The 19,986-nt window shown below is 47.2% G+C and overlaps 1 protein-coding gene across 4 annotated transcripts in view; it reads right to left on the bottom strand.

Annotated features, from left to right (window-relative positions):
* Window positions 1-19,986, bottom strand: part of Pcbd2 (pterin-4 alpha-carbinolamine dehydratase 2) — a 47,774-nt gene that overhangs the window by 15,663 nt on the left and 12,125 nt on the right. The window contains exon 1 of one of the 4 annotated variants that reach the window (XM_029547545.1): window positions 17,748-17,822. The exons of the other annotated variants lie outside the window; for them this stretch is intronic. Within the exon in view, the coding sequence (XP_029403405.1) occupies window positions 17,748-17,813 (66 nt within the window). The 5' untranslated portion in view covers window positions 17,814-17,822. Of the gene's footprint in view, window positions 1-17,747; window positions 17,823-19,986 lie in introns of those variants that run through there. 4 annotated transcript variants of the gene reach the window in all.

Below are 19,986 nucleotides of genomic sequence, written 5' to 3'. Positions count from 1 at the left end.
GGAGGAGGAGGAGGAGGAGGAGGAGCAGCACCAGCAGCAGCTGAGGCTGAGGGGAGGACAGGGGGTGAGTTTTGAGCTCAAAACCAAACTTGGCTACATGATTCTAAGTTACCTTTGCTACACAGCAGAATTCTCTGTCACAACAACAACAACAAAAGCTATGACTTTCCATTACAAGTTGGTTTTCTGAGCCAAGAAAATAGCTCGGTCAGTAAAGTATTTTCCACATCCATGTAAGAACCCATGTTCAATCCCCACCACTGTACGGCATCCCAGCACTGGGCAAGGAGAGACAGGGGGATGTCTAGTGCTTGTGAGCCGGCCAGTCTACCCAAACAGGCCAGCTCCGGGTCACTGAGAGTCCTGGCAAAAAACAAGGTGACCTCTGGCTGCCACATGCAGCACGTGTGCACATGCATGTAAATATGCATGCACACGTGTACATGGTGTGAGCTCCCACACACACTTGCTATTTGCTTTGATGATGTCTTCACTGCATGTGTGCCTGCACATGTGTTTAGAACCGGTTCAAAAACCAGCTAGCATTGCTCTGACGGTGACAAGGGCTGACGTCACCACTTTGTTTTCATTCTATGCATCCAATACCCAAGCGGACCCTTTTCTGATCAAGAAGCCCCTGCACCCTCTGGACAGAGCTGCTCCTTCCTGGCTGTGGGTTCTACTTCGTGCACTCTAGGACCATCAATCACTCTGACCCCTGCCTGATTCTCCTGTTCAGTTCTTGGAAAGAAGAAAAAGTCTGGTCTAGGACTGGGGGTCCGCTGAGTGGCAAAGAAAGCCCTTGCCTAGCAAACACAGTGCCCTGGGTTTGAGTTTCAGCACAGCTGTGTGTGTGTGTGTGTGTGTGTGTGTGTGTGTGTGTGTGTGTGTGTGTTTGTGTGTGCAGCACCAGAGTGTATGTGATTGATGTATGTGTATATGCATGTACACCAGTATGTGTGTGTGCAGCACCAATATGTGTATATGTGAGTGTGGTACATTTGTGTATGTGTATGTGTGTAGCACCTGTGTGTGTTTACGGCACCAGCTTTGTGCTTAGTACCACTGTGTATGTATGTGTGTGTGGTATATGTATGTGTGTGTACATGTGTGTATAGCAACTGTGTTTGCAGCACCTGTGTGTGTTTGCAGCAGCTGTGTGTGTGTGTATAGCATTACTGTGTGTGTATGTGTGTATGTGGTATGTGTGTATATGTGTGTGTATATGTGAGGGGGTGAATGTGTGGGTGTGTCCACGCACACACACACTTAGATACAAGTCCCTAACAATGTCAGAACACACTTTCCCCATTTTTAACATAAAATGGGGAATTTTATGTTAAAATTATAACATAAAATTTTAAATTTTAATTTAATGAGAAGCTAGGAGTAGTGGCTTTAATCCCAGTACTTGAGAAGCAGAGTTCGTAATTTCAAGGCCAGCCTGGTCTACATGATACATTCCAGGAAAGCCAGAGCTACACAATGAAAACCTGCCTTAAAAATAAAATAATAACAACAACAACAACAGTAGATCATTATAGGAAGTTTGGCAAAAGGAAAGATGCTGTTAGAGCTCTCCTTCCTCATGGTCCTCATAGGTCATACACCTTCCTCATGGTCCATGAAGCAGCATGACTCTCTTTCCTTACGTAGAAGCTGCACAACCTCACACACAGCAGGGAACTGTTAGAAACTATTCCGTGCATACAGTTCCCTCAGGTACAGGGCAAAACATGCACAGCCAATACATCTCAAATAAATTAATTTTTTTAAACTTGTTTTTCCCTTTTTAACCTTCTATGTGTGGGGGTGTTCTGCCTGCCTGCATGTCTGTGCACCATGAGCACGCAGTGCCTGCAGAGGCCTGAAGAGGGCATCAGGTCCCCCAGGACTCAAGTTACAGGCACTTGTAAGTCACCTTGTGCATGTCGGGAATTGAACCCTGGCAGTACTCCTCACACAGAACTCTCTCTGCAGCCTTAAAGCCAGGCTTCCTAAACATAAACACTGAACTCTGCCGACACCTGTCGCGGTGCTTCAGGGACACACTTAGAAGCATAACTGATCATTGGGTGTTTATGGAATAAATGAAAAGTCATTTTAAATCTTTCTTTTTCAATGCCTAGAGAAAGCAGATAGTATGAGAAAGACCTCTTTATGGGAACACTAGGAACACCTAGTCATTTCCGGTGATAGCAGTCACCTGTGCCAAAATGACAATTATTTCTTTGTTTCTAATATTCCTCGAGCACCAATCTGAACTAGAGACAGCACTAGCCGCACGCTCCACGTGCAGGCAGCACACGGTGCACAGGCGTGCCCCTCTCCTTCCTGAAGCGCACTTCTCAGGGGACCACGCCCTTGGGCTCACAAATACACATGGATTGTAGACACGCCCCCTCCCCATCCCACACTCTGCCCATGTACTAGCCTATAAGAGAACAGCTCACAGAGGACGACGGAGGAAACTGTGGAAGTGAGGAGACGGGACACAAAAGTGGCTTAAGTCTGCCTGTCTGTCTGTCCTTGTGCTCAGAAGACACAGTGCTACTCTGTCATGATTCTGTCATGATTAGCTACTCTGTCATGATTAGCACCTCCTCCCCCCACCCCTAACCCCTCCCCCCCCACATTAGCCACAAGCACCCTGTGCTTGGTGTGCTGGGGTGTACCCTTCTTGAAACCTTGGGGGCTCTGTTCCCTGGTGAGTTCTTCTCCTAGACCGGGGAGAGGAGGAGGGGCCTCCTCTAACTCAGCCCACACTGTGTTCAGGAAATATGCCTCTGCTTGCAGGGTAGCTGAGAGAGAATCTTGAGTCCTCTGTCTGGCTTATGGGGCTGATTGGGACCTCTGAAACCTCAGAAGTGTTTTACAAGCACTAGTAAAACTTTAAGGTAGTCGAGTGTCCAACTTTTCTCAGTTTCAAAGCCTGTGAGGCCGACCCCAGTCACCGCCCGCCTGCGTCTGCTTCATTCTCTCCAGTCTGAAGCCTGAGGATACTTCACTTTCACGCTGGCTGAGGGCTGAGCCTCCCAGGGATGCGCTGAAGGCCTGGGTCTGCTTACACGTGAGGGTTGCCGCCCCACGGCATTCTCCTCCACTTGGGATTTTTCTTTGTTTTGAAGACTGGGTTGTTCTACATCATTCTTTCTCCTCCCTGCTTCAGGTTTCCCTAAAAGAGGCCTCCCAAGTGTCCTCCTTCCCAGGAGACTCCACACACAGACACGGGTACACAAGTTGTAAGTGTAAAATCCCCATGATCCTAGAATTAATTTAAAAACCAACAAAAAACTTGAAATTAAGAAAATGGCTGCATTAATATAAGATTTTAATAAAGTGACTGATCCAGTCTGATATCGATAAATCATCATTTTAAGGTTAAAAGAGACACGGGGTTGGGTGTGGGGTGGTGGAGAGACAGCTCAGCAGGGAAAGGTGCTTTGCTACCAAGTCCAAGGACCTCAGTTAGATCCCTAGGACCCAAAGTGGAAGGGGTAACTGACTGCCACAGTTGTCCTCCGGTCCCCACACATACACCCTGGCATGTGTGCCGGGATGCAAACACTCGGTTGCACACACATGTGCACACAAACAACAAATAAAATCTAATAAAAATCAAGTATACTCGGTCTCCAGCTGGAGTTTTTACTCAAATTTTAATACTGTTGAGCATTTCTTTAAACAGTAAACATGGTCAAAAAAAATTTTTTTTCTTTACACTAATGGATTTAAGAAAAAATCTGCTCAGAAATCTGACGACAAGAAAAATGAAGGCCGTTGTAATGCAGCCAGTGGTTGCACTATTTCATTCCAGTAAAACTTTTGCATTTTAGATGGGAAAGTAGACCTTACTTTATTAAAAAGCTTAAAAAATTAAAGTTAAATAGATTTTGGGGGTGCAATGGCTTTCTTTTGCCACTTGTAATTTTATGAGTTAGTAATAAATGAGCCCAGCTACGTCAAAACAAATGGGAAATGGTTTAGGTTATAATACAGTATTTTAGAACCTGGCAATAAATCCCTTTAATGGTATTCTAAAATATATACATATATATTTAAAGTAATTAAAATTTCTCAAGCTCTCAGACACCATTCAAGCATTTCGGACTTCATCGCCTTCCAACTCCATTCTGTCCCTTCAGCCACCACCTCCGAGCCAGCCTCCCAGGCTCCGTCCTCACTAAACCAAGTCAAAGACCGAGTCACACTCTTACCCTAACTCAGCCCCCAACGGATCCCATGCAGGGCTCAAACAGCCAAGTAAAGACTTTCTCTAGAACCATGTGCAGGGAATGTGATGTGCAGGGAAACGCGAACAGGCCCGCTGAGCCCACATCACAGGCAGACAGAAAACAGAGTTGGCAGAGAGAGAAAGCTCCTTGTGCCTCTGCAGCCATTTTGTAGTAAGAAAAGAACTTTCTAAAAACGGAGCCAGGAGAGCCTGAGCTAGGGGTTGCTGGACCCACTTCCTGCCAGGAGAGCCTGAGCAAGGGGATGCTGGACCCACTTCCTGCCAGGAGAGCCTGAGCAAGGGGATGCTGGACCCACTTCCGGCCAGGAGAGCCTGAGCAGGGGGATGCTGGCCTCACTTCCGGCACCGAAGCTCACGGCCACAGTGAGAGAACTGGAAACACACGGTCCAAAAATGGCTGGAAGGCTGCGTTTCAGAGGCACAGGGAGGATGGGATGGCAGGCCAAGAACCAAATCCTCACTCCACATTCACAACGCTAAAACATTTCCTCACGTAGAAACAGAATCGCCACTGACAATTTTTGGAAACAGTAATTGTGTCCTGGGTCCCAGCTGGATAATTCTGTTCCACACCAAAAATAAGTCCGTTCACAGTCCCCCAAATCTCCAAACTGCCTCGTACTACCACTGTGAGGACGCAGCTTCCTCCCAACCCCAATAAATGAAAGGCAGAAACCGGCAGAAGAGGATTAAATAACATACGTAAGATTGCTTGCCGCTTTATGAAAGACAAATGACTTGCACTCACATCCCACTGATAAATAGGGAGGCTGCCAGCGGCTCTCAGACAGATGTAACATTTTAACAAATGTGATTGTTTGTGAACGAAATAATTCTGATCAAAAACTTAATTGCAGTCAAAGCGAGCCCTGGGCTGTGTCACTGTAATCCGTTGTGACAGGAAGCAATGAGTGGAGATCCTACTGTGAGCGGGGCACATGTGAAAGGTCAGCACTGGCCTGGAACTTCAAAACCGTTAGCGTGTAAAACAGTGTGCATTAGAGCCCGGAACGGCTACCCACTGGATTAGCGGATGTCCGCTGTGCAGGTCTCATGTGCTTTTTGGCAGGTAAGAGTTAATTGGTAAGTAGGAAACGTATTGTAACTTCCTTCTTTCCCTCTTCCTCGAATTTACCCTAGAAACAATTCTTTATAGCTCTACAATACTGCAGTATTCCATTGGTAGTACTGTCTCAGGAGAACAAAGTAACATTTCTTAAATAAAATTCATCTTTATGATTTACTGAATACTGGCTGTATTTGACAAATAAACATGTGTGGATAGAATGAATGAAAAATTTCTTTTGTAACATGGATATATACAGACATATACATAAATGTGAGTGTGTATGTATTTGTTTAGCCAACTGTGACAGCCAATTTTTTTCCAAGTAAGGATTTCATTAGAGGAAAATATATACTTTGCTCATATACAATAATCCTAAAAGCCAATTATATGACAGAATTTTGCATGGCTTAAAACAAAATTCTAAATAAAAATGCAGTTAATACCACAGTTTTCATTTCCAACGTGGGATGTTATTTATGAAAGAACCAAGCTAAATATTACCTTATAAGTCAATGCACGCACAAATGCTTTGCGACTATCCAGCACTGTAAGCTGGTCTATTTAACTTTAAATTATAGTCATTTTTCCAACATCTAAACTACTTAAGGTAATACAACATTAACTCGTGGTAAAGGCAATTACTGGGCATCGCAATGATTATTTTAAAATTTACCCATTTCTGTGTCATATGGAAATAAAGGTCCACTTTAAAAAATAATCAATTCTTCTAAAGCTTTATTTCTGTTCTCAAAACCAGCCTTCTAAAGAACTATCTTAGGCCACTGGATAGATGTAGTGCCTGGGCACTTTGTATGGCTGGGGAGGGATGCCTTCAGTGACTTTGGAGTTCCTGCCCCCAGCAGAACATCAAATGGAATCTTGTAAACAGAATCATAGATTTGCTTCCAACTGCAACAGACAACTAAGAAAATGGGAACTGGACAGAGAGGCAAGCCATGGTCTCGCTCGCTTGTATCTGCTTTCAGTATAAACTGTGAAAACTTGGGTGGATTTGGAAATGCCGGCGTCTACTCCCACCCCCGACTGTCCCTGCAAGTCTGTGATGCCCACGGTTACCACCACTACTCTGGTGGCTCTCAGGCATCCCCTGGCTCCCAGCCCTGGGTCCCAGCGGCCGCCCCTCCAGGCCAGTGATGCAGAGTCCACAGAGGAAAAGGAGCCCAGAAAAGAAGCAGGACAAAAGGACAAAATAAGGCTGTCTCAGACTTACCCATTTTCTCCACCTATAACCACATGGAAAAACAACCTACAGCACCCAAGGGACAAAAGGAGATGCCATAATTCCCCCAAAAAGGTCTTCCAAGGTTCCGACTGGCCACTGATAGCATTTACCATTAAGTAATTATTTCTACCTAATAATACACTGAATTATCATTTTACCCATGCTAATTATGGAGAAATGACAAATGATCACTTCTGTGATAATTCACATAATCATTTAATTTTTATGACATTCACTCATTATGCATGCATTCAGGCATTGGGTGTGTGCGTGTGCTCATGCATGGGTATGCCCAGGCTGTAACTCATGTAGAGATCACTTGTCAACTTGTGAGAACGGTTCTCTCCTTCTACCCCATGGCTACCAGAGATTAAACTCAGGCCCTCACGCTTGGCAGCAAGCACCTCTCTACCCACTGAGCCGTCTCACCAACCCTCACCACTGTCACTTGTGAATAATGCTGTTTCCCTTCCTTGGTGACACATTTCCTCAGCACGAGGGTCAAGGATGTAGCTGTATGGCAGGGCACATGCCTACCCCAGTAACAAAACCAAACAAAAACCAAACAAAACAACAACTTAGAATCTGCGGCTGGAAGGAGCAGTGAAGAGCGCTTAACGCTCTCTCAGGGGCCTGAATTCAGCTCCCAGAACACACATATGGTAGCTCACTCACCCGTAACTAACTCCAGCTCCAAGGGCAGTCTGCACATAGTTACACAGACACATGTGTGTACATTTTGTTTTGTCTTCTAGACAAAGCTTTTCTGTCTAGCCCTGGCTAGTCCTGGACTTGCTTTATAGACCAGGCTGGTCTCAAACTCACAGAGATCCGCCTTCCTCAGCCTCCCGAGTGCTGGGATTAAAGGCACTTGCTACTACACCTGGCCATAAATTACACACACACACACACACACACACACACACACACACATACGCATACACACACACCAGTTTGTTTTGGTTTGTTTTAGACAGGGTTTCTTCATGTAGCCCTGGTTGTACTCAATTCACTACATAGAGCAGGATGGCCTCCAATTCACAGAGATCCACTTGCCTCAGAGCTGGAATTTGCCTGGCTAATAAAATAAATCTTTAGAAACAAACAAACAAACAAAAAACCAAACCCTCTTCTGTCTAGAAAGCTTACTACCTGCGCTGGGTGCACATGTCTGTAATCCTGGCACTTCTCAGGCTGAGGCAGGTTTAATGTGAGTTCTAGGCCAGTCTCAGATACACAGCCAATGTGCTGCCAGCTAGCACCTAGTGAGTAGCGGTCTCCTGGAGGGAAGGAGAAACTTAAGAGGGATTAACAGATGGGTGGGGGCGGGAAGGGGAGCACCTGTTACCTCAGCACTTGGGAGGCAGAAATAGGAGGGGCCAGGCCAGCTAGGAATGCATCAGCTGACAGCAATGGTGTGGTTTTAAAGACATCTCAGAAAACTGGGGTGTCTGCCCTCACCCCATTTCTTCCTAAACTGCTAGAAAAAACCCTGTGTCAAAAATAAATAAAAAACGGTCTGGAGAGGTGACTGAGGGGTTAGGGGCACTGCTCACCTCCCCTCACAGAAGATCCAGGTTCTTTTCCCAGCACACATAGGGCAGCTCTAACTCCAGACCCAGAGGATCCGCTGCCCTCTTCTGATCTCCTCAGGAACTCACTCGGTATGTAGGCATACCCATGTGGTGCATAGACATATACGCAGACAAAACACCCATACACATAAAATAAATACATTTTAAAATAAATAATAAACATCTTTAAGAAGGTCAACCCAGGAGGGAAGTACGCCCATGCTCACTGTAATCAAAGCAAGTGTGTACACCCAGGGTCATGACCCTGTACTAAGAGGCTGCGCACTGCCCAACCTCAGTGCTGATGCTAACATTAATCCTGTCTCATTCAGAAGGCAAGAGTATTGCCAAGGCAATCTCAAGTCCTAATCAAGAAAAAGACTTCTGTTTATTTCTTAATTGGATCATGTTTTTGCTTACATATTTTAAACTCTAAAATGTCCAAAAGGTTGACTTGAATGTTTAATTCGGTTTTGTGCTATGAACTAATTTTTCTGCAAACACAAACACGCTCCTGGTTTCACGCTGAGGAGTCGCTGGAAACGGGAAGAAAATAAAAAAATCGTCATTCACATCTGATTTACAGGAACAGGTTTTCTGTAACTTGTTAATAATTTTGATTTATGGAGAATCATTATTGTATTCATAAATGCTGGAAGGGGGAACAACCTGACTCAATAGCACCCCCAAATAATTTTATAACTGCAGGTGTGTAAACCTGGACATGTGGAAGTGACTCCAAGGACAATGGGTAACAGAGCAGGTTAGGAAGGGACGGGGTGAGGGCAGGCACCCCAGTTCTCTGAGACATCTTTGAAACCACACCACTGGTGTAGGCTGGTGCAGCAGAGTGATCCAGTTACATTTAAATAAGCCAACGCAGAATGCTTCGTAATTTACAACAACCCCATCACACTGCCCACTCTTTTGAGGTTAAACACTACTGACATGAGCTACACCTGAATCCAATCAATGCAGAGACGTGGAGAAGAGTCACACAAAAGGACTAAATTTGTCACAAATGGGTCGGTTTCCGATCTTAATGTAGCCGGGTTGCTTCGTCCTAACCTCCATTGAGCAAATCAACTTAATGGGCACTGGGGGGGCCATAAAAGTTAACAATGGACTGATTTTTTAACTTTTAAAATATAGTTATGAAGCGAAACATTGCATAGCTTCCACGATACTGGAAATCAAATTAAATCTAGATGCTTTTTAGCAGTCCTGACAGATATAATCCTAGTTACCATGTAAATTTATGGTAAGCCGCTCTGATATTAGCCACAGGTGCTACTTTTAATATATGAGCCGCATCTGGCTGGGAATAGGATTTCTCAGAGGACTGAAAATGACCTCGCTATCAGACAATGGAGGGGGAAGCAAGACCACTGTGGCATATAAAAAGCTGAAGATGTGGTCCGCAGCTAAATATCTCGCATAAAACCCGCTTTACCTCTGCCATCCAGGTTAAAGGATTCTAGGCTTTCAATACTGAGGAGGCATAGGTGTATTTCAAGAAAACAGCCAAAAGATTCAGAGTAAAAGACGGTTCTGCATACTACATATAATTCTGGTTTCCCAGCCTTTGATCAGTGTTGGAAAAAATGATGTGCTGGGACTTGAAAATAAATTTCTTTCAGGATTCCCAAGCAGGCAATGTGATCAGACACCACAGAGCATACCAAAGCAAGATGTCAGTTACTGTGTCTACGGTCCCGCGCTGCAGCCGGTTGCCGTGCCTGGGCAGCAGTTCTGGTGCTCTTTGTAAAGGCTGCAGACATCATAAACATACCTAAGGAGACCACCGTTCCTTAAAAACCTCTACAAGGGATCATCGTTCCAGGTTTAAGAAAACGTAACACCACCGGGAGCCTAACAGAAAGGGAGAGCCCTGAGCCCTCTACCTACTCGACTGAACACTGAAAACACGGCGAAGCGGGGAACACAGTGTCTGCCTTTAAGAAATCCTTTCCCAACCACTCCAAAGCCGTCATTTGCCAGAGAACTGACACGTGTGGAAATGCGGCAGAGGATTTACAAATATTTAATTTCCCACGAAATAACTCTTCCCGAATTAAACAAGCCCTCTTTATCTGGGGGTTAAAAAAAAAAATCTCAGAAAGAGAAAGCTTTCTGTAAAAATATCCCATGGCCCCTTGTGCTAAGCCCAGCGAACAGTAGCTATAAAGCCCTACTACAGCATGACATGTTCCTTCTGGGCTTCTCCAGTAACTCAGAGGGCGCGATTTGCCTTTTTTAGCTCTAACAGATCAATCCTATCTAGGTGATGATTTCCATTCACTTGTTTTTAAAGGCCAGGTCTTGCTATGTAGCCCACCCTGGCCTTAAATGTGCAATCCCGCCTCAGCCTCTTGAGTCCTGAAATTACAGGCACGTGCCAGCACAACTGGCTAGATTTACTTTCTAACTGCATCTGAGCCTGACCTCGATGCAATGGGCACCGAGATCCTAAGAAGGCAAAAGGGACACAGTCTGACTTCCCGACGTCTCTGTGCTGAACTGACGGTGTATTACCACGGGTCATTAGGAAAGGGAGGCTGGGAAAGTCTCCCGTGGGAGGACTGTTACTGTATGAAAGTCCTTTCTAGGCTAACTGTGACCTCCCAGTGTCATGAGACACTACTGTCTATCCTACCACTAAAAACCTCCAGGTGGGTCCTGGCAAGGTGGCCCAGTGGTTAGGGTTACTTGTTGCCCTGGCAGAACCCCTCCCTGCCAGTCAGCCCTGCTGGACCAGACAGTGACCCCGTCTCAAACCAGACAAGACAAAAATCACAAGGAAATACAGAAAATGCTCACAAAGTGGATGCAGCAACTGAGGCTCCTGCCGCACGACCCCAGAGCACAAATTATAAGATGCATTTTGCAATCAGAGAAAAAAGCATGTTCATGAGCCAGTTAAACACACTGCCCAAATGCACAGTGATGGCGCCACTCCTGCAAATGTCCCAGGTGATCTCTACGGGGGCTCAACCAACCACAAAGGCTAAACATTTCTGTTTAAAGCTCACAGTTGTAAACAGAAAGAGGAAGGAGCACACACTCGCACACTCAGGCCGCACACTCAGGCTGTATAATTACCGTTCAAAACATTTGGAATGCAATGGGACCTTCTGTTGCATGTCTGCATCCACAGCCGTGAGGTCAGTGACCTGGGGAGCTGGAGTGTTAGCCAGGCTTCATGGTGCATGCCTGTACCCCCCAGCACTTAAGAGATGGAAGCAGAAGGGTCAGGAGTTCAAGGTCAGCCTTGGCTACATGGTGAATGCCCACCAGAATGCTCAGAGTAGATTACATGAGACCCTGTTGCCTCCTAAACACACGTGCACACACACACACACACACACACACACACACACACACGGCACACGCGCACACGCACACTCATGGAAATTAGGGATTTTACTTCTCCATGGCCCTTCCATTTCTTCTAATGAAGCAGCTTACTTCTGCTCTTCCCTCCAGACAGAAGCTGAGCTCAAGTCTGCAGAAGATTCAGGACTGATAACTGATGACAAGCATGTTAAGTTAATGCTTTCTGGGCATGGCATATGGAACCAGGTATCAAACATTAGGTCAAATTCCTCCCAGAAGCTGACTAATAGGAAAACTGGCTGCCTTTTCCTTCCAAATATGCAAACACCACCAACTCCTGTGGGCAGAGACACTCTTTTTTAATTTTTAATGTCAGATTTGTGCTTCCTAAGACACCCCTGAACAAAGTCATTGCCTATCTCTAAGTTTCACTACAGTTCCTCAGAACACAGATGAAAAGCAGTCTCTTTGGCTAGAGGGTCTGAATTAGTTATAAGCCGTATTCCACTTCCTCTGTAAATGAGCCAACCCTTAGCTCCTCTAACTTTTCTGCAACAAGCAATATGGGATTCTAAGAGCCAGCCTTACAAGACTGTTGGGCTACTCACAATGAGCTGTAGAAAAATATATAATTGTGGGCCTCTAACACTTACTGTCCATAAACTTCTGTGACAGGCTGGGGCCAGATCAGTAGATCACAGAGCTTGCCTTGCAAGCACGAAGACCAAGCTTGATACCCAGAACCCACATTTAAGATAGCTAGGGGTGGTGGTATGGGTGGGTGAGCTCAGACCTGGGGAGGAGGAACGGGCAGAGATCTGGGGCTTGCTGGCTGACTCTGCCCAATTGAGAAATGCCAGGCCACCGTGAGACCCTGTCTCAGAACCAACATGGATGATTTTCTATGGAATGACACTGAAGGTTGACCCCTGGCCCCACAGGCTTGCAAGCACACTACCAAGGGCGTGGTCAACCGTCTCTGATATCTGTTACCTAAAAATCGTTTTCCATCACCCCTGGTTGGTTAATAAAGAGCTCATCAGCCAATTAGCTGGGCAGAAGACAATTTTAACCCAAACATCCACATCTGTTATTTGTGAGGGTTTTTGACCCAAGTCAGGGGTCCGGGAGAGACCAGAGAGGGACCACAGGATCAGAGTAAAGGGAGAAGGGCAAAGAGAAAAGTGTAGAAAGGCCAGCGGATGGATCAGGAGGATTTGCCATGAGGCCTCGATGAAAGAGCAGCCATGAGGACACACATGGACCACAGTGAGCCAGGGAAAGCGAAAGGGCATTTGACTGATGTTAGCAGCCTAGCTGGGTTAGAGGGGCTCAGAACCTGGCCAGCTTAGTGCCAGCAGCTTGTTAATAAAAATACAGGTCTATCTGTCTTTATTCGGGAACTAAAATAGGCTACAGTGGGTGTAGAAATGTCCTGTGGTTATTTAGGAGCAAAACAGAGCATAAGAAAAACCCCCAAAGATTTACTTTTACACCCACACACCTGTGACTCTTTACCCTCACAAATAACATATCTGGCTGTTTGGGTTAAATAATGCAACATGGGGAGGCTGGAGAGATGGCTGGAACTGGAGTTACAGGAAGTTGTGAAGCCTCATGTTGGGGCTGGAACCAAACTCCGGTCTTCTGCAAAAGCAGTAAATGTTCTTAATGCTGAGCCATCTCTCCAGCACCACACTAGCCAAGTTATGATGGACGGATGGATGGATGGATGGATGGATTGACGGATGGACAGAGGGATATATCTTACGAGTCAGAGAGAGGGGATGGAGAGATGGCTCCGCAGTTGAGAACACTGGCTGCTCTTCCAGGTGCTGAGTTCAATTCCCAGCAACCACATGGTGGCTCACAACTATCTATATTGGGACCCGATGCCCTCTTCTGGCATGCAGGTGTACATGCAGATACAGCACTCATATACATAAAATAAATAAATAAAATAAATCTTTTTTAAGAGTCAGAGAGCTGTGTGGGGTGAGAAATGAATGCCTGCTGGTGAGCAGATAAGCAACCCCATGTCAGCCTCCAGCGTGGTGCTTTGTAGGGTCTTGGAAGAACATACCACAGGCCCACAGATCACCAATATTCACTACAGACTGGGGCTGTAGTTATGGGTGGCTAAGGCTGTGGAGCCATTGCACCGAGTAACTGAAAGGCACCAACGCTGCTCAGGGAAGCCCCTCACAGGACTACTGATCACTGCCCATCCCACCACAGAGCCACTTAGCAGCCAGATAAGTCCATCACTCTCAGAAATCATCTGTCATTAGGAGTAGGTGGACTGGGAAAGTCCCTAGTGAGAGTTTTAAGAGACAAAAAAGGAGAAAAGGTTAGGCCCACTGGGGATTAATGGCACTGACCTTAGTGAAACAAACCAAGGAACCTCCTGCCTTCAAATACTCCTAGGAAACACTGGGTTCAGTGGGAGACACACAGACACACACACACAGACACACACACACACACACACACACACACACACACGTCTCTGAGCTCAGGGTATCCATATCCTAACTGAGAGCCTCGGGTGAGTGGCTTTAGTGACATTCTGCACAGCTCTAAGCTGTACTTACCCTCATCCTCCTGCCCCTGTGCTTCCGTTACTCTGGCAAAGCACATCACTCCTCTGTCCTGATCCTCTCCTCCTTTTTAGCTCTGACTTTGCAGGGTCAACGCCAAAGCACCAAGTGGCAAACGCTTACCCTCCCAACAAAGATTAAAGGATGACATCAACGTGGAGGATAACTCAAGGACTAAAGCCTAAAAGGAGAAAGACAACAGACTCTGAGGACCCAGAGCAAATCCGATGTGCTCCACGTCGGCTCTGTCCTCACCCCTGCCCATCCTCACCGTGCTCCTCGCTGACAGGCAGTTGCTCCACCCAGCACCATCCTTTAGTGGTAACTTTTTGTGTCTCAAGAGAACAGGTCCCTCCATTCCTTCCCTTTGGTCTTTGCTTAATTATCCTATTGTGAGGTTGGCACATGCTGTGATGTATAGATAGAGGTCCGAGGACATCTCTGCGCAGATGGTTCTTTATTTCCATGTCCATGAGCTGTAAAGGTTTGAATGAGAAGAACCCCTGGTCCTCGGTTGGCAGCATAGCTTGGGAAGGTAGCAATGGCACAGCCTCACTGGGGGAAGCGTGCCACCGTGGGTGGGCTCTAGGAGTGAAAAGCCGCATGAACTTCCAGTTCACTTCCTGCCTCTGGCTTGTGGTTCGGGATGTGAACTCTCGGCTTCCTGCTCCTCTGACGGCCGCCACGCCTTCTTAACCACTACGGCCTCTCTCTCTGCAACCATAAGCCAGAATAAACTCTTCCTTCTGTAAATTGCTTTCGGTCCTGGCGACTCAGGAGAGCAACAGAAAAGTGACCGATACACATGGGCTCCAGGGACCAAGTTCCTATGGCAGACAGCCTCTGTCGACTGCATTGCCTTAGAGTCACAGTATAACCCATGTTGGCTTGAAGTCTGCAGCGGTTCTGGTAGACCCGGATTCAGTCACCACACAGCGGAAGGTCTGACGGAACCAATTCCAGCGGATTAACCTCTGACCTCCTCACACACACAGTGGCATACCCAGGCCCACACAGGCCCAAATCAGTATGTGCCTCCCTCCCACCACACTGTAAGCTCAGAAACGACAGGGAGAGATCAATCTTGAGCACCACTGCACTCCAGGGTCCATTACGTGTAACGTAAGTGACTTGTGAATTGTTTACTATGGAGTATGTAAGAAGATTCTAGAAGTGGGAGGATGTGAACAGATGTGGACAGATGCGGGCAGGTGGATGGGGCAGAAACTGTAGGAAGAACTGCCTGAATACAAGTAACACAACCCAGCTTCCACACATCATTAACTTCTGGTGGCCTCTAGGGACCATATGACCCTGCACAACCAAAGGACATCGCAGACCACAATCCTAATCTCTCAACAGAGAAGGTTCTTATGGGGTTTCATGAGCACAGCAGGGTCAGAGCAGGACCCTGGGTAGCTTTAGAAATCTCTGAGAAGATGAAATACGCCCAGGAAGAAACAATAGGAAGGCACTGGGGCTTTTTGAGTAGACACTAGAAACAGCACTGCAGCGTTCAGGCCAAGTAAATTTGTGGGGAGCCTGCAGAGAAGAAGCAACCAGAGCTGCTGCTGTTAACTGCCTGTGTCAGAGACGCTCGCCCACGCTCGCCCATGGCAGCTGCAGCAGCAGTGCGGTCCAAGGATGACTGGGGCAGTTCCTGGTGTCCTCGGCTCTGACCTGGCATTTGAAATGGGTGGCGCTGCTGAGGAGAGATACAAGCAAACTGAATGAGAGTGACAGGAGTCTGCTCTCCGTCACCCAAAGCTCAAGGCAGTGGGAAGCTGTGCCCCGCAAGGCTCCACCGCCACCTGTAGCCCAGCGCCCTGAGCCACTCTCAGGGTCCTCGCATCCTCCCCGCCCTCGCCATCCACCCTTCCGGTCCTTGAAGGACCGGCTCCAACCACACCTCTACAGGCACACCTTGAGGCACACCTACTCAGCTTACCAGAGCCCCACACAGACCCCAGTAACCAGGACAACTGTATAAAATTCACCTCTGTAAAAAGTGCCCAGCAAATGTGGGCAGCCTCGTGGATAGAGATGAAACCATGAACCATGTGCTCTGTACAGTTTCATCCTTCCACAGCCTGTCTGGAGGAGACTAGCCACTCAGTGCTTGGCATACAGTGCCTTGTGACACTCACTGAGCCAGACGGCCTGCTCATGTGGCCCCCGTCTCATCTGCCAACTAGGTGCCATTCCAGGCACCTGGGCACTCCCACACACAGGGCTGTGATGGTGGAAGGTGGTACATTCAAAGACAGTTTGATGACCAGCTTGGAAGAAGACACAGCCCTGCCCTTCTGGCACAGAAGCAAACAGACTCAATCACAGTGGTTTGCTGTTCTGATAGGACTAATTGTAACAGAACAACTGAATGACCTTTTATTGTTCAGTGGTGACACACAGGCTACTCCCAGATGAGTGTGGCTTTGTTTATGTCACCCGGTAAGAATCCCTTTCTCAGGAAGGTAGGGTGCAACCAGCTTAAGGAAAGTCATCCAACAGGTTGTTCTTGGAAAACAAGATCCCTGATAGAAAATGACCGCAGCGATGGAAAAAGGAGGGTCTGAAGACACTGATGCTGGAGCCGGAGATGTAGGCCTGGCACGTGGTGTGACAAGCCATCCCATAACCTCAGTTTGGCTCCATTCCATGAATGAGCCAGCCAGTACTACCCTCCCTCAGACAGGCAATACGAGGCAAGGAGAGGATGCTAGCTTGCTCACAGCGAGGGCTGGAGAGACGCTCAGTGGATAAGAGCACTGGCTGCTCCTGCAAGAGGACCCAGGTTCAGTCCCCAACACTCACACGGTGGCTCACAGTCATCTGTAACTATAATCCCAGAAGATCTGAGGCCCTCTTCTGAGGTCTGCAGGCACCAGGCATGCACAGTATGAACGTACATACATACCTGTCAGCAAAACACTCACACACATGCAGTGTTTAAAGTAAACAAACCTGAAAGAGCCCAGGACGGTCAAAGCCAGGAAGAACTCCCCTTCCTGCCCACACCAGCAGACCAAGTCAGTGGCCAGCCATGACCCAACCCACTGTAATGTCCTGTCCTGCTGCTGCGAGGACATGGCCTGCTTCACAGCTGCTGCACCAGCACCCTGCCTCCACGTTCTGAAACACATAAACCCACGATTCGGTCGCAGTTGTAAGGCACCAGAATTCCACATAGACTCACAGACAGCCTGGGGGAGGGCAAGACCCAATCCTAGGGAGGCAGCAGAAAGGGCCTCCTTCCAATTACTATGGACCAGCCCACTGCCCCTAACTCACTTGTGGTACATTTAAGCGGTCCCAGCGACGCCATCTGAACGCCTCCACAATTCCCTAAGGCCTGAGCGTTATTTTCTTGTCCGTTAAACTTAACGCAAGCCACTCTTGCCCACTTCGTCCTGCTAATGTCAATGCAAGCACTTTACAAACCCTCAACCCTACACCTAGGCCTTAGACAAATAAAGGCGATTTACAGATGTGAAATTTGTGTCAATGAGCTTCATGACAATTTTTTTTAATTTAGTCATAATTACGGCGTTTCTAGAAGAACATCTGCTGATAGCAACAGTCTAAGTCTGACAAGATTGTGACCCAGTGCCTTCCGGGCGGCGTGGACATTATCTGCAAAAAGCAACCGAAAAGCAATCGATGCACTCACCACAGCAGAATCAGCTGCAAAGCATAAATCTGAAACGCCGTTCTCGGCGGCAGTGTGAAATGCCATCCTTGGCGGCTCGGATTGCTTTTTTTTTTTTTTTTTTTTTAATTCTTCACACACCTGATTTTACACCATCTGCAAGAGGGCAAGACAAACGCTGTTGAGGAAATTATATTTCTTGGCTGTCTGACTTTTATAAAGCGCTCAGGCTAATTTCTGTAAACATAAGATTTACTGCACAAGCAAGAAAAACTGATACAGTTAAAAGTCCATTTTTATTAAAGGGCGGCGTGGTGACCACAGCCTTTTTTTTTTTTACACTGTGCGGCATCATAGTCACCTTATTGACACCTGTTTTACATTTACCCCCGCCGAGTCTGTGTGCTTTTACTAATACACAAGAGTGCTACACCTGTTCTATGGCGCCAAGAGCAGAATCAAGAACCCAGAGACAACACTGTTGGCTGAAACTTCCCTTTCTCTGGGGGCAGCAGACCAGCGTTCCCACCAGACAGGTCCTGAAACTGCAGGGAAGAAAGTCCAACGTGAATGCCAACAGGCAGCACAGAAAACCTCCATCAGTTTCCTCCGTTTGGGGTAACACTGGCTAAAGTCCAGCCATCTCTATCACGTGCTGGTACCTGTGGAAGCCAGAAGAGGGCGTGAGATTCCCTGGGGCTAGAGCTCCAGGTGCTTGTGAGCTGCTCTGCGTGGCTCTGAAGACTATACCCAGGTCCTCTGCAGGAGCAGTATGTGCTCTTAACCGCTGAGCCAGATCTCAAAGGACACCTCCCTGTTTCTGTTCTACTTTGGTCACAAAAGTCACCACTGGGCACTTTAAACAAAAGTACTATCTGGGACAACCATGAATTTTCAGCTTACCCTGTCAGAAATTCAAACACCAGCCTATACTTTCAAACAAAAATGACACATACTACCCACATGGGAAGATCATCTCTGTGGCTGAGGGCAGAAGATGGGGTACAGAGGGGGTACTATCAGCTTCAGACATTCTCTCAGGGGCAACAATGAACTCGAGCCTTTGATGTGCACAACAGGGAGCAAACAGTGAGCTGTGTTTCCACTGCTAGCAGCCAAGGCCTCCACTAACATCCTGCTGAGGTCTAGGACTCCCATCAGCCCTTCTTCTGGAGGCAGGCCTCTGAGGTCACCAAGGAGTTCAAAATTTTAACCCTAAGCCTACTGCCAATTCTCCAGTGCAATTTTTTTAATTATCATTTTACTTTTATGTATATAAGTATTTTGCTTACATATATGTCCATGTACCACATACAGGCCTAGTGCCTGCAGAAGCCAGATGAGAGCACTGGATTCCCTGGAATTGGAGTTACAGATGGCTGTGAACCACCATGCAGATGATAAGACTTGAACCTGGGTTCTCTAGAAGAGCAGCCAGTGCTCTCAAGCACTGAGCCACCTCTCCTGCCCCTCTTCAATGCACATCTTTATAGGAAAGTATGCCACTGTAACGTTCAGCGGTGCTTATAACCATCGTTTTAGCCCAGCAAGAGACTCATGTTACAAACCTCCAATCCACTGCTGGGTACCCAAAACCCCACCACCACGGAGAGCATGCCTGCCATGAAGCAGGCATTCACTTGCGCTCCCCCACCCGCTCTCCAGCTCCAGCAATCTCTCAAAGGCCACAAAGGCCAAGGAATAGATCGGAGAACAAATGAAGCTCCCCACTTGCCTTGCAGAAGGTGTTATCCAGGCTACTGGGTCAGAAAAGTGTCCCCTTTGGAAGGGACAGCTAGGACAAGCCAATGCTCGGGAGTCAACCTCAGGAAGCCAACTGCTATAGCTGGCTGGCAGGCCACTAAGAAGCAGTTTGATCAAGAGGCACAGGACGTCATCCAGCAAGAAACCCCACTGAGCCTCCACCTACCGTGTAGTGCCTGGCCAAGCGGCCTGCCCACTCCTGACACTGAATGTGTGTGTCCTACCACAAGAATGGCCCCAGGCACCCAAGGGTAAGGGAGCAGGGACAGCCTGCCCAGGGCCAGTCTGGGCTCCTTCGCTGCAGACTCTACCTGCTGGCACTGGCAGAAGCTGCTCCCTGGGTTCTGAAACCTCACAGGCTGCACTTTTTTAAAAAAAAAAAAAAAAAACCTGAATCCTCGTTTGAGCAGAGAAGTTTTCTTTTTTCTTTTTTAAGGTTTATTTATTATTATATCTAAGTACACTGTAGCTGTCTTCAGATGCACCAGAAGAGGGC

The sequence above is a fragment of the Mus pahari genome, chromosome 16, assembly GCF_900095145.1.
Source record: "Mus pahari chromosome 16, PAHARI_EIJ_v1.1, whole genome shotgun sequence".
NCBI lineage: Eukaryota > Metazoa > Chordata > Mammalia > Rodentia > Muridae > Mus > Mus pahari.
Note: the sequence above shows the minus strand (reverse complement) of the source record. Positions and strands in the feature narration are given on the sequence as shown.